The sequence below is a fragment of the Metarhizium brunneum genome, chromosome 1, assembly GCF_013426205.1.
Source record: "Metarhizium brunneum chromosome 1, complete sequence".
In the NCBI taxonomy this organism is placed as follows: Eukaryota; Fungi; Ascomycota; class Sordariomycetes; order Hypocreales; family Clavicipitaceae; genus Metarhizium; species Metarhizium brunneum.
Window position 1 is genome coordinate 2,045,277 of NC_089422.1, and position 14,124 is coordinate 2,059,400.

Genomic DNA, 14,124 nt, shown 5'->3' on the forward strand with positions numbered 1-14,124 from the left:
TTCTGCATAGCGAGGAGTTTTGATGAATTACTATGATGATTGTTTTCAATTGTGCCAATCGGGCTTGCTTCAACGCCGTGTGTCATCTTCTGTTGTCTGTGCAAATATTTTCTCCCTGAATTCGCGCTGTTCAGCACGCCCCGTCGACATGGACTCCCGTCTGGGCCAAGAATCCTCACCCACCCCAAGGCTTTACCTAGCATATTCGACATGTCCGTGTACAGCGCGATGGACAAATACATCTAGTTGAGATAAGTCTTGCCTCCAGTCCCCCACCACGTTTGTGATGTCTTCTAAAACCGTTCCCCTACCAGAATCTCTCACACAATGCTCATCGATGCTCCTACGCCTGGCCCCCAACCCACCTCCGCAAAGCCAGTCTCGCGTCTTCAGGATCCCTTTCCCCCATGGTCGGCGGCGCATCCCCCGTCGTCCAATTCAGCGGCTCTGGGCCTAGCTCAAATTCCAACGTTCCGCCAGACCGAAACACTTGCCCCCAATCCACCCAGCTCTGGTTATGCGGCGCCCTGTTCAGCGTCACCCCGCGCACGTAAAAGGCGTCTTCGCCCCCGCCGGTACTTGTAATGCGGAGCTTCCTCGCCGCGCTGCCGCTGCCGCCGAGGTGGATGGTCAGGTCTGCGAACCAAGGCGATCCGATGAGGAACAGGGGCGTGCCCGTCATGGGATACAGGCCGATCATGTTCCAGAGGAGCCAGGACTCCATGGCGCCCGCGTCGCTGTTCCCCGGCAGCCCATCCGGCTTGGGGGCATAGTACGACTCGGCGACGTGCCTGCTCCGCCTGACTGCCAGGTCCTGGCGGCCCGCGTAGTGGTACAGGTAGGGCGTTGTGAAGCTCGGCTCATTGCCCGGGTTGAAGATGGTGTTTCCGAACGGCTTGTTGCCCGGGTACGCGCCCGGCTCAAAGGTCTTCTCGAGCCGCTGGACGAAGCGTTCGGGCCCGCCCATGTACTCGGCCACGGTGCGCAGGTCGTGGTGCGCGTTGAAGGAGTATTCCCACGGCAGCGCCTGGTAGTAGGCGTCGCGCCAGTAGCAGCCGCCGCACGAGAGGGGGTCCTGGGGCACGAAGCCGCTGGTGTTGCGGGGGCCGAGGAAGCCTGTGAAGTTGAGGGCCGTCATGTTGGTGTTCCAGTGGTTGCGCCAGTTGCGCGAGCGGTTGAAGTACGTGGCGAAGGTGTCCTTGCCGAGGCCGGCGGCTACGACGGCGAGGGAGAAGTCGTTCATCGAACTGGAAGATTTGTTAGAAAACGACGACGTTTACAAGAGGGGGGTTTGGTAGGATAACTACTATTCGACGGCTCGGCTGACGGATCGTCCAAACCTGGGCGTGATGTAGCCGAGTTGGCTGTAGTCAGGTAGTGCGCCTTTGCCCTCGGCCGTACTGCCGGTTGGATCTCTCGGGTCATGGTTGTTTGGGGGCATGGTGTTTGCGTTCTTGAGGAGTGCCTCGTACGCATCTTCCCAGTTGATGCCGCCGTTGGGCGATGCGCCAGCTACTCCCTTGACGTACGCGTCGGCAAGGACGTTGTCCGCATTGGTGCCGCCTTGCACGGCGCCATTGGAGAAGGATGAGCGGCCGTCTGGAAGCCACCCCGTGTGGCGATACGTATCAATCAGAGAGCGTATGAATTCCGCGTAGTACTCTTCCTGGAGAACGTGGAAGAGCGCCGTGGTACACCTGTGCTGTTGAACGTGTGAGCGAATCCACGAGACGGCAAAGACAACCGGGACAAAGAGCTCACAGTGTCCCAGAGGGTAAAGATGTCGTCGTAATACGGCTCGCTGCTGTTCCACCCGGGATTCTCACCCGTCTTTCTCGTCGGTAGCAGGTGCATGAAATACATGGCCGTATACAACTGCGTCAGCTTGGTGACGTTGGTGTCCGGGGTGGTTATCCTTCCCAAGACGTTGATGTTCCACTCGTCCCGTGTCTTATTCCGAATATCCCAGCCGTCTGATTCCTGGGAAATCTCTTCGTCGACATTACCGCACGCTTGGTCCGTGGAGATGAAGGACACGCCGACCCGGGAGACGACGTTGGTGTGGTTGAAAGTGAATAAGACGCCGAGACGGGCGGTGTCGGACTGGTATGATGCAGATTTGTTCGAAAACTCGACAAGATGGTCGGTAGTCTTGTCCTTTCCCAGAAACGTCTTGTATGTGAAAGGACGGTTGAAGTGGCCACAAAAGTAGACGGTCCAGGGAGCAGCTCTGTTCCAACCCTACGATGTGACGGGGTTAGTTACTTGGCGGAAGGATCCTTCACGGATACGTACGTTGTCGTAAGTTCCCCAACCAATGTATTTCAAGTCTGTGTTTCCTTTTTTGGTCGGGACTATGCTGATGTTTCCCGCGACAAAGTGCTGCTCCAGGCCTTGGCCTCTATACGACGACAAGACATGCGATACGTCGACGAGCACGTTCTTTGCCGCCGCTGTGTTGGGAAACTCGTACCGGTATAGACCGGCCTTTCTGGACGCATATAGCCCGACGACGGTGCCGGAGCCCAAAGTCGCTTTGTAGTATCCCACCTCGGTGAAGTCCTTCTCGGCGCGTGTATCATTCATGGCATCGCTCAAGGGATTCGTGACGGCCCCAACAACCGGCATCTGGGACACCACGCCGTATTTCGGCGCGCCGCCCGTGCCACTTTCATGGAGCATACTGAAACCCGTGAAGTTACCGGTGGGCTGGTATCCAGAGTATGAGTCGGTGCCGGTGTATAGATCCGGTCCGAGTTTCACCATGCCGAATGGCCACGAGACTCCTGGGAATGTGTTCCCGCCTCCGGTTGACCCGGTCTGGCATTTTAGTAGACGAAAGCCCTTGGATTGTATTCAGGATCAACTTACGTCTGTCAGGACATATTTTGCCAAGTCAGCTGCATCTGCGCCTGTAGTGACTGCACATAACAGCCACCAGATGGTGACCATACTGGATGAAGGCTGGCAACGCCGCATTACTGATTCCTCGAAATAAATGGAAGTGCTGCATTCAATATTTGGTCTTTTATTCTCGTACAGCTGAATTCTATTTGCAGGTACACTATTGGGCAAGAAGGGTGTTTGCAATCAAAATACATCTTTGCATCGTACGGAGTATGTCACGGCGCCATTCTACCGCGAAGCAAACCCCGCAATGTACGAACACAGAAAAGTAGTATTTACTATTTACTTCCTCGGACTAAAACTTGGGACATCCGACCATCCTTGGCCAATTCGTCATTTACCGGGATCTTAGTCCTTGATGCGGCCATCAGCACAAATGGTCAGCGCACGTGGGCGCCGGTAATGTCTGGTAGGAAGACAAGAAATAGAACTCGGAGACGCCAAGTTCCGAGAGAAAACAGCAAATTCGACCGTGTGTACACCACGTGAATAATCAGTTGCGTTGCAATGGGCTCCAAGGGCGGGGGTTACATCGATGTGATGGATGGGGATGCCTTGCAGGTGTGACGAACGAATTCATCCTGAGCGCAACTGGATCGGAGTTTTTGATTCATTTTTTGTCCTTGGGGCCCGATTTCATGGACATATTCAAACTAAACTGATTACCTTGGCAAAAAAAGTTGCTTGTCCGACCACTTTATTTTCTAAGACGAATGAGAATGAAGGACTGCGGAGTGTGATGTTGTGTCTGTGGAAAGCGATACTCGGACGACGCCGATGCCATTGCAAACCGAGCCAAACACTGCGCATCAGTTGAGGGTCAATTCCATACTGCGATATTTGCTCCGGCGACATGACAATATACAAGCCGTCTGTATATAGTTGATGGTGTCGGAGAAATGCCATCGACGGACGAATAACGAGATATCGATTAAAGATGTTTTTTCGCGTGCTAGGTACTCGGTACGCGCTCACTTGCGATAATACCGCGGCTTCTCTGGTACTGGTACCTACCGAAGCGGCGGGGAGAACTGCATAATCTTGGATGAGCTGGCCAATCAAAATACAAAATTCAACTCTGCAACTTGCCTCACTTCTAAAACACGACTTGAGCGAATGGCAACTCCTCGGACCACACTTTTCCAGCAAGTATCCCAGTGACGTGAGGGACGAGACATTCATCACATGGAAATCCCATAATGTGAGCTTATCGGGTGGCTGGCCGACACCTCTACCGGTTTAACGACTGCCGTGCCAGTTGCGAAGACACAGAAGAGTCTGGCTAATGAGAAAGGCTCTATTGAAGCGGCGCCCGATAAGCAGCGTAAAAGGAAATGGGCTCCCAAGGTAAAGACTGGTTGTACCACATGTAGGTACGTTCAAGTTGTAACCGCAGGACCATGTCCGACCAACATCATCCCACGATGTACCCATCCATCGCGTGGTCAATAACCTGCCCAACACTCTGATAGAAAGCGCCGTGTCAAGTGCGATGAACTCCAGCCCAGCTGCCGTGTATGTGTCTGGTGGAAGAAAATGCGAATGGTACTTGCGACCAGCCCAATTTCCGGAGCTACCCATATCATCTTTGGCCTCGCAGCCCTCCCATACAGTCTCGCCTCCCGGACTGCTCCTCCTGGCATTTCAATATATGTCAATGGCACTGAGGCAAGGCACTAGGAGAAATCAATTGCCAGATCCTGCCAAGTCGCATAGACCCTAACCGCTGTGTACTCATGGCGGTGTTTAGAGCTGTTTCTAAGTTATCCACACAGAAGATTCACCAAAAGATGATCCGCATACATGTAGCGACATGTGCGGTGGAAGTGAGAGATGTCTTAGTAGATGGGGGGCTTGGGAGTTGTCTAATAGCGCAAAAGACGATTTAGTTGTGTAGTTTAAAGATGTCACAATAACCTGCAACATGTAACAGAGCTTTAAGAGGTATGTACTGACGCTATAGCTCGTTACTATACACATGCATCGCAAATAAGACTTTTTATTTTTAAACAATCCCCCCGAGTGGCGGAAGAAAGTAGTAGTAAATAACCAGCCCTAACCCTAACCCTAACCTTAACCAACATGCCCAGTGCAATTCTGCGCATCTTGCGAATTGTACCCAATGCGCATTATAAAGACATGATTCAAATAGAAGACAGCTTATGAGAATTCTTTACATGTATAATAATAATTATTAGGTATCTTGATAAGTCCTCTGCTCTGCTAGTCCTCCAGGGAGTAACTTACAGGTGACGCCAACCCTCGACAATGGACCCACTTCCGACTGATCTTGACCCAAAATGTGGGCCTGACAGGAAGCAGGCGGTGTGAGAAAATTTGTCGGTCAACCAAGGCAGAATCCGTCCCGCCATCATCCATCACCATTATATCCCACTACTGAACGCGTTCAAATAGTTGCCAATCGACCCATCTGAGAGACATTTTGCCGGAGATACCGACTACCACGTACTAGGAAAGGCGTTTCCGCCGTGAAACTCGCATCCCGGAAGCGTGCGACGGTGGGAAACGCACCCAACAACCCGCAATGGGACGCAGACCGAACCCTCTGATCCTCGAGTACTTCGAGCGCGGGCCCAAGTTGAACGACAACAGCAATCGATACCCTCATACGTGCAAGCAATGCGGAGAGAACTTCCCCAAGGGTCGAATCGACAGTTTGACAACTCATATCACCAAACGATGCCCCGCCATTTCCGACTCGGAACGCATGCGAGCCTGTCTCGAACTCCACGGCATCACACAAGCGAGAACGGCTGCCGAGCGACACCAACAAGTCCAGGCGGCCCAGGCGGCCCAGGCTGCAGCTCAGGCTAATGGACAGCAGATATCTCCGAGTGCGCTGCCTCAGGGATGGAGTGCACTTGAGACTCTGGCAGAGGCTTCGCGTCAGGTAGACTTGAATGAGAACAGCCGCGGAAATAAACCCTCGACGGCGCAACCACAAGCAAATGGCGTCCAAAATGCGGAGCGATTCGAACTACAGGAACAGTATACTCTCGATAACCCACCTACCAACTATGAAACTACTCGGGCGCAGGCAACCGGGAAGAAGGGTGAGCTTCTACAGGCGGACCTATCGTGCCCAGCTTCAGGAAACACTAACATGTACCAGGCACAGCAGCTTTCCAAACACCTCCGCCCACCGCCACGGAACTATCACCAGAAGAGAGACTCCAGGCCCTTCTTCCAGCGAGCGAATCCTCTCCTGACGCGACTAACCTCTCTGTCGCGGTGGCCGCTGCTGCTCGTCTCAACCCGTCCTTCCTCGACCCTCAACTCGTCAATGGCGATGCGACCCCTACATCTCCATCTGTTGCGGATAGCGCCGGGGCAGCGGCGGCCGACAGCACTCCTACCACGGCCGTCGATACTACCGCTATTCAACCTTGGGGAGAAATGACCTACTTGACAGTTACATCGCCAGCTCCCATTCCTACAGACAACCCGCCAGTGGCGCCTCTCCCGCTGATTCGAGGCGGCGTTCGCATGGATACAAGTGCAGGCGTACTTAATGGAAGATCCCGTAACTTCAGATCAAAGTTCACCGCTGCCAGGCGTCAAGAAGTCAAAGAGGTTCGCAAGGTGGGGGCTTGTATTCGATGCCGTATTCTGCGCAAGATCTGCAGCAAAGGAACGCCGTGTGACACCTGCCGCAAAGTTCTTTCCCCTCGCGTTTGGATGACGGGTTGCGTTCGCTCACGCTTACACGAGCAATTGGATCTGTACTCTGCCGGAGTCCAAGTTGTCTTATCCCAAAACCGCATCAATATGCTCAAGGAGCAACTAAACCTGGTGAATAACGGCGCCGTAGTCGAAGTTTCCCACTTTGCAGAAACCAACAAAAACATTGTTCTAGCCGCGGCCGCGGCCGTAATAGAGCCCCTCCAGCAAGAAGGTGTCACGCCCGAGGCCCAGGAATCCCTCCACCAAGTCATCATGATTGATCAAGACAAAGACGACGTGCCCGGAAAAGTAGAAAGCTACATGCGCGACGTTCTAGACCTCTTCATCGAGCGCGAGCCGTCCAAGTTCATGCGCGTCACCCTCGAAACGGCCAAGTCGCAGCTCGCCATTAAGACGGACGAGCCGCTCAAAAAAGCCCTCGAGCTATGGGGGCTCGTGGAAAGCATCGACCGCGAGCGGCAATGGAGCATCGCCGAAAAGCCCAGCGCCGACTCCGAACACGGGCGTCCCATCAAGGAGGCGGAAAACGAAAGCGACGCAGACATCTACACCATGATATGCATGCAGCTCAACGCCGCGGCGGAGCGCAAGGCAAATAGCACTTCCAAGGCTCTGCTGAACCTCATGGACCGCCAGTTGGCAGACAGCAAAACCAAGGTCGGCTTCAACATTTACCTAGCGGCCTTGATATTCCTCAACTGCGTCGAGAAGTCGACGTGGGCGTTCAAGGCCTGGGAACAAGACCACCTGCGTCCCGGCTGGCCGCTCGAGCGCGACCCAAGCGTCTTCACCCAGCAGGGCGGCAACTTGGCCGGCCTGATCAAGATGCTCCTGGGGATACGCAAGGCGCTTCCGCAGACGTGCCGCGGCGCGGATGGCAAGCTGGCCACGCAGGACCAGGATGCTGTCGTGGTCAAGTTTTTCCAGGACCTGGACATGGAGTGTATGCATTCACCGCCTCCCCAACTTATTGGCCAACTATTCATTTCAGCTGACTTCTCTTTGTTCTTTGACAGATGACACTATTGAAGCTCGCCAGCGCGGCTCGCAGTTCTCCCCTGCAGACTCGCGCTCGCTCGAACTCATGTTCTGCTCGCACTTGCTGCTCCCTAATGCACCGGCGTAACCGGACGAGTTGTAGGCTTTGAAAATCGTATGTGAGATGCATAATGAATGGATGGATAATGTAGAGATACCTTTTTAATTTATTGGCGTTGGGGTGGTTTTCGGATCGGGGTAGACAAAACAAATGATGCGCGAGCCTTGCTTACTTGCTTCTCGTGGTGGCGAGCCATGTTTCAGCCCAAAAGGTAATATGGCTGGATGCCTAGGTAGGGAGCTACTTTATCAGACACTCTAAACGTGTATTAAACTGGAGAGAATACTTGTGATCAAAATGCCTTAAAAAAGTGACATTCATGCAAAGGCTAATAGTCAGTTTCAACACGCTACATCATCTTGTGCCATACACTCATGCCTGCTCCTTGCTCGACGCAGCTCCGGGGTCGACTTTTGGACCCGATCGCTTTTGCTTCTTGAAACATGCAAACTCGTTCTTACTCGCCTCCCTCAGCTTCTTAAGGATGCTCCTCATCTCGGGTAACTCGCTCTGCAACCTAGCACGGGCGTCATTATCCGTCCGCCCATCCAGCTCCTGATAAATTTGGCTCTGCAGCTCCGAGGCCTTATCAGTCGTATACTGGCTTAGCGTCTGGGCAACAAACTCTACGTCGAGGGTAGCCTGCATAAGAGCCTCGAGTGAGTAGCGGGGACGTTTGCGGAACGCGTCCAGTAGTTGGAGGGACGTTTGCTCGAGCAAGAATGACAATACTTGGGAGGTGAGTGAGGGTGCAGTGGTGGACACCTGGGAGTGCACGAGGACGAGGGCAAGGAGAGCTTCGTAGATGTAGGGTTTTGCGGTGGATGGGCGGGTATTCACTGGCGGTTCCCAGTCGGCGAGGGAAAGACCTGCAGATATGATGGCATGGAGGGTCTCGATGGATTGTTTGGTATATGATTGGAAGAGCCGGGCGTCGATCTGGCCGAGGACGTCGCGGATGGTTTTGGATTCGTCGGTGAGTTTGACGGAGAAGGCATTTTCAAATTGCGAATTGAGGCTGGGGACGACTTGGGAGCGGAGGGCTTGGAGATTACTAAGAGTTAGGAGCATGCGAATGTTCTGTTGTCTGTGGTCAACAAAAGGAGGCGATTTACAGCGGGTGTGTGGTATTAGACTTACTCGGTCACCAGCGTCCAAGATACTCTTGCTGGGGATAGAATTAGGCACATATGCCGGCGACGCGTCCTGCGAAACTTCCCACTCGTCGTCATTCTTCTTGAGCGCTCGTTCCGCATTCTCTACCATCCCACTCAGCGCCTTATACAACGTGGTGACGTATTGACTGCGAACCATCTGCAGTAGCTTTGTTGGCGGTGGTAGCACAATATTCCCTGCGCCAGGCTTCTCCATTGCTTCAGGGATGTACAGGATTTTCTGCATCCCAGACAACACAGCCCCCTCAAACGCGGCAAAGATTGCGGGCATGCGAGTGACATCGCCAGATTCCGCAGGACGCCGCCAATCCTCAACGTACTTGATATTTTCGGCATCACGATTCCATGCGGCGCAAAGAGCAGTGACGCAACGATCCCTGGACATACCAACAAGAGTCTTCAGAAGCTCAACAACCTGGCCGTCAGCAGAGGAGATAGGGCTGAGGCTGGCCATTTCAGCAGCAGCTGACCCAACCAGTGACAGCATTTTGGAGAGATACTCCACGCCACTGATGGAATTCGACCACGGCGGCCAGAACGCAAGCTTTTCCCACGATTCTCCCCTTCTGGGTGAGGGGGGTGGGGGGTTATTGGAGTCAAAATTGAATCGAGGGTCGCGCAGCGACGTTGGCGACAATGGGTTGTTGACGCCGCCCGCGGAAGCAGGGGACATCGGCGACAGAAGTGGAGGTGAGAACAATAGCGAAATATCTTCGGGTGGAATCTCGACAAAGAAGGCGTGAACGTGTTCCCGCAAAAGTTCAACCAATTCCACCATTCCCTTTTCCAAGTCACTTACAGCCTGCGGTGATAGCCGATGCTGGCTTCGAGATTCTCCATTGTATCCCACGGGGAGAGACTGTTGTGTTTTGCCACTGACGAAACCTTGAGCAGTCTGCCAGAACTCTACTACTTCTCCTAAAATGCCTTGGGACGAGATGAGACCAGCCAAAAAAGCAAGCATCTTGTCCCAGAGTTCAATGACGTCGGTAGAATCCGACGATGAAATCTTGCCTTCAATGGATTGACGACCTAGCGTCCGCAAGTACGAGGCCAAGATTTGAGGTGCCGGTTTCTCGTTGTTAGCGAGTCTGCGTCGTAGAACCTCGATTTCGACCTTGGACCGATCGGCTGACCCTTGGATCTTGCTTCGCAAGTGATCATGCCTGCTTAGAAGCCATACCCAGATCGGATTGTCTTCAACACCCAGCTCAAACAACAGTCCAATCAGCTCCATGTGCTGATCCTGCTGCCTACCACCCATGCTTTCTGATCTTGAGAAGTGTAGCGACACCAACTTCTTCCATATATCCTTCTTGAAGGCTTGTACCTGCTGATCCACGTCATTCCACATACGTCCTGCAAGAACCAACATGTATAATTGCTTGTCGCTTGGTGACTGCCCATTGAGATTCCTAGACAACTGTTTTGCTTCGTCGGCAAACTTTCTCGCCCGGTTATAGCTCTCTACCAGGGTGTCGTAGTCTTTGCGCTTAATACTGTCTGCCACAGTAGCACTCAATTCGACGAAATCCCTAAACTCATCCAAGTAGGTTGAGACATTGCGCAAATGTTTCTCCTTTTCGCGACCACCGAGCGCAGGACCCCAAACATCTTCGGCCTTGGCAGATACATCTAGGAGCGGCGCCTTGATACCCATGACACCGTATTCGCTTTCCTTGATCAGGGCATTTTTTTTCCGATTGTCTGATATGGGAAGAGCAAGAGGGTTATTGAGGCCCAGGGTGGCACCGCTAGCACTGCTGCGACCAAAGCTTGTGCGACTGGAATGGCGTGAGTGGCGGCCGGATTGCCGTTGCTGGACCGGGTCGATGCCGCGATACTTCATTTCCTTGTAGACATTGTCAATGGTTGCCTTGGCTTTCACGAAACGTTCAAAGTTGCTTTCGACAAGGACTTTGAGCGACGCCGACTTCTGATCGATCGATTGCGACAGAACATCGAGTCCTTGCAACAAGGTATTGGTATCGGCATTTGAGTGCATTTGAGAGATAAACAGGGCCGGGGAGAAGGTGGTGGATGAAAGCATAAATCGGTTTCCTAGCAGCTTATTAGCATTAGGGCTATATCTTCTTGTTAGGTTGGTAGCTACAAGCACGCACTGAGTCGGGCATCGTCTTGTACCGGCAGGCCCAGCTGCTTCAATGACCTCACAACGCTGTCCGAGGTGCCTAGGGGGTCTGCTTCATCCTTTTGTACTAGATTGCCTATTCCACCTTGTCCGCTTTCCCCAACGAAGCTTTTCCGCCCCCCAAAGGCCGACCCGAGGGCTTCGTAACGCGACTTTCGTCGGCCTTGCTTCGCGCCGTGGTCATCTTCCGCGGATTCCTCCCCGGCATCCTTTTCTGGGGGCCACATCTCGGGGTAAGAAGTGGGGAGCTGGTAGAATTCGAGTACTTTTCGTTCGTAATCAGCCATGATGGGCGTTTAGGAGACTGAAATGCTATTCGTAGGGCTGCGTGCTATCAATGGAATAGGTGACGTCGGCATGAAGGTGGCACAGGGGAGTCGAGAGCACGCACTCGGCTCAATGCCGTAGAGATTGCCTAGTCACCTGCAAGCTGTGAGCCCATGAATGGTGCACTGGGCAAACACGGTGTTTCTTCCGTAGTGACAGTAATTTCCTGATGAACAGACGGAGCACCGCGATGACGCTTGGCATGGTCCTGGGGAGCTGCTGTCTTGAACGGACGTGGCTAGCAGCTGCTGAAACACTCAGCCACAGAAGGCTACGGCCACGCGCCACAAATTATCGGCGGCTGGCTGCGGATCCATTCACCATCAGCCTCGTGCGGCTCACCTTGGTCGGCCACCTTCGGGCTCGGTGTGCTGCCACGCATTTCCGACGGCTCCGAGCCGCTGGGCCGACCAAAACAGCCGGCATAGCGAGAGAAAAAAAATGAAAAATGGATCGACGCCACAGGTTCCTTCCCCAAGCTTACCCATGCCGTGGCTGGTGTCTCCATCGTTGGATTCTCACCCGGCCTGCGATTTGTCAGTTCCTCAAGCAATTGGGGTGTATCTGGCATCAAGACCCGGTCCTTTGCGTCTGTTTCTGGTGCACAGGAGCCGCCGAGTGTGGCATGTTACATTGATCAGAGGCCTGTAGACGCTGGGCACCAGGGGCGGCGTCAGAGGCCGTTTTGAATTCACGCGATTCCCGTACTCTGTTGTGCCGGCAGAGTGGTTCGGCAGCAGAAACCTACGCGCAAGCCACACTTTGATCCGCTCTGTATCGACGGCTTCCCGAATTTGTCCACTCCCAAAACTTTGTACGGCTTGAAGAGTTCCGACTTTACTTTTATTCCCTCCATATCTGCTCTTGCACCAGCGTCGCTTTGCTGCTTGCGTTTTCTCTCGGGACTCTATCGCTCACATTATATCGCATCAAGATGCTGGCCATCCGAGCTATCTCTCGCCCTGCCGTCTCCAGGCAATGCCTGCGCGCTGCTCCCCGCGCTTCCTGGGCAGTTGCTGTACGGACATCCCGAAGCTTGCGTCTTGGATTTTTCTTACTGACGATTGACTGCGCAGCGTTGTTACTCGACTGCTGGCGAGCGTGTCGCCAAGTACGAGGGGACAAAGGATGCTCAGGTACGTGTGTTTGATTTTTGATTTCGATCTTTTTGGTCAATTGTGACGTGGTGCTTGTGGTGTCCCACGATGCCTGCAGGTCGGGTAAATTCACTCAGGAAAAGCCATTTGTCTCGTGACACCAAACAAAACACCCCAAGGCTAACATTGATTCCGCAGGGCAACTACCTGGTCAGCTTGATCGAGGGTGACGGCATTGGCCCCGAGATCGCCGTGTCCGTCAAGGACATCTTTGCCGCTGCCAAGGTTCGTCGCAACGACAGTCATTTTCGCCAACGCGCGACAGCCTTCAGTTGCTCGTTGCTAATACTCAGGCGCTTTATCCTAGACGCCCATTGCATGGGAATCTTGCGACGTCACCCCTATCCTAAAGGACGGCAAGACCGCTATCCCCGACGCTGCCATTGAGAACATTAAGAAGAACAAGATTGCTCTCAAGGGTCCTCTTGCTGTAAGTGGTTGCTTCTTTTCCTTCTAGCGACCAATTGATGGCAAAGTGAACAAGTCGGGACTGATAATTGGCTATAGACCCCCGTTGGCAAGGGCCACGTCTCTCTTAACCTCACCCTCCGCCGAACTTTCAACCTCTTTGCCAACCTGCGACCTTGCCGCTCCGTCGCCGGCTTCAAGACCCCATACGACAACGTTGACACCGTCCTGATCCGAGAGAACACCGAGGGTGAATACTCCGGCATTGAGCACGTCGTTGTTGACGGCGTTGTTCAGAGCATCAAGCTCATCACCCGCGAGGCTTCTGAGCGTGTCCTCCGATTCGCTTTCCAGCACGCCCAGTCCATTGGCCGCACCAAGGTCCGCGTCGTCCACAAGGCCACCATTATGAAGATGTCGGACGGTCTCTTCCTGAATGTTGGCAAGGAGGTTGCCAAGGACTTCCCCGGCATCGAGTTTGATGCTGAGCTCCTCGACAACACCTGCCTCAAGATGGTCACTGACCCTCTGCCCTACAACGACAAGGTCCTCGTCATGCCCAACCTGTACGGTGACATTTTGTCCGACATGTGCGCCGGCCTGATTGGCGGTCTGGGTCTCACTCCCTCCGGCAACATCGGTGACGAGTGCTCCATCTTCGAAGCTGTCCATGGTTCGGCTCCCGATATTGCCGGCAAGGCTCTGGCCAACCCTACCGCCCTCCTGCTCAGCTCCATCATGATGCTGCGACATATGGGTCTTACCGAGTACGCTGTTCGCATTGAGAAGGCCATCTTCGACACCCTCGCCGAGGGCAAGGCCCTGACTGGCGACTTGGGTGGCAAGGCCAAGACTCACGAATACGCTGCAGCCATTATTGAGAAGCTGTAAACGGATCATCTCCAGCCTTCCGACCCATGCCACAACAATTATACATTTTTAGATACCTATGACCTCGACATCGCATCATTCCACGGCCATGAACGAAGATCAATGCGTCTGTTTATTGGCCAACAACCATCAATAACCGATATCTACCGGCACCGTTACGTTTTGAAGAATTCAGGGCAGTGTTTATGTAGAGTGTACCAAGAAAGAGCCGGGCATCATGCGACAACGGCGCCATGAATTGATTTTTTTGAGTTAGAACAGTGCATTCCTACCGGATATGTGACCCTTTGTGGCGTAGACGTC

At 53.6% G+C, this 14,124-nt stretch overlaps 4 protein-coding genes across 4 annotated transcripts; 2 read left to right on the forward strand and 2 right to left on the reverse strand.

Moving 5' to 3' along the window:
- Window positions 1-343: 343 nt before the first annotated feature.
- G6M90_00g006280 (uncharacterized protein) lies at window positions 344-2,952 on the reverse strand (the record flags this gene model as incomplete). The annotated part of the gene is made up of 5 exons (XM_066129609.1): window positions 344-1,247; window positions 1,341-1,702; window positions 1,762-2,241; window positions 2,296-2,820; window positions 2,872-2,952. The coding sequence occupies 5 exons, from the start codon at window positions 2,950-2,952 to the stop codon at window positions 344-346; spliced, it is 2,352 nt and encodes a 783-aa protein (XP_065985810.1).
- Window positions 2,953-5,452: 2,500 nt separating this feature from the next.
- G6M90_00g006290 (uncharacterized protein) lies at window positions 5,453-7,738 on the forward strand (the record flags this gene model as incomplete). Its single annotated transcript, XM_014694392.1, has 3 exons — window positions 5,453-5,981; window positions 6,041-7,555; window positions 7,629-7,738. 3 exons carry the CDS (start codon window positions 5,453-5,455, stop codon window positions 7,736-7,738), a joined length of 2,154 nt encoding a protein of 717 aa, XP_014549878.1.
- A 345-nt stretch (window positions 7,739-8,083) lies between these two features.
- Window positions 8,084-11,325, reverse strand: EXOC2 (Exocyst complex component 2; the record flags this gene model as incomplete). Its single annotated transcript, XM_014694391.1, has 3 exons — window positions 8,084-8,791; window positions 8,852-10,947; window positions 11,010-11,325. 3 exons carry the CDS (start codon window positions 11,323-11,325, stop codon window positions 8,084-8,086), a joined length of 3,120 nt encoding a protein of 1,039 aa, XP_014549877.1.
- A 974-nt stretch (window positions 11,326-12,299) lies between these two features.
- Window positions 12,300-13,821, forward strand: idh2 (Isocitrate dehydrogenase [NAD] subunit 2; the record flags this gene model as incomplete). Its single annotated transcript, XM_014694390.1, has 5 exons — window positions 12,300-12,383; window positions 12,442-12,501; window positions 12,661-12,747; window positions 12,830-12,952; window positions 13,030-13,821. 5 exons carry the CDS (start codon window positions 12,300-12,302, stop codon window positions 13,819-13,821), a joined length of 1,146 nt encoding a protein of 381 aa, XP_014549876.1.
- Window positions 13,822-14,124: the final 303 nt, after the last annotated feature.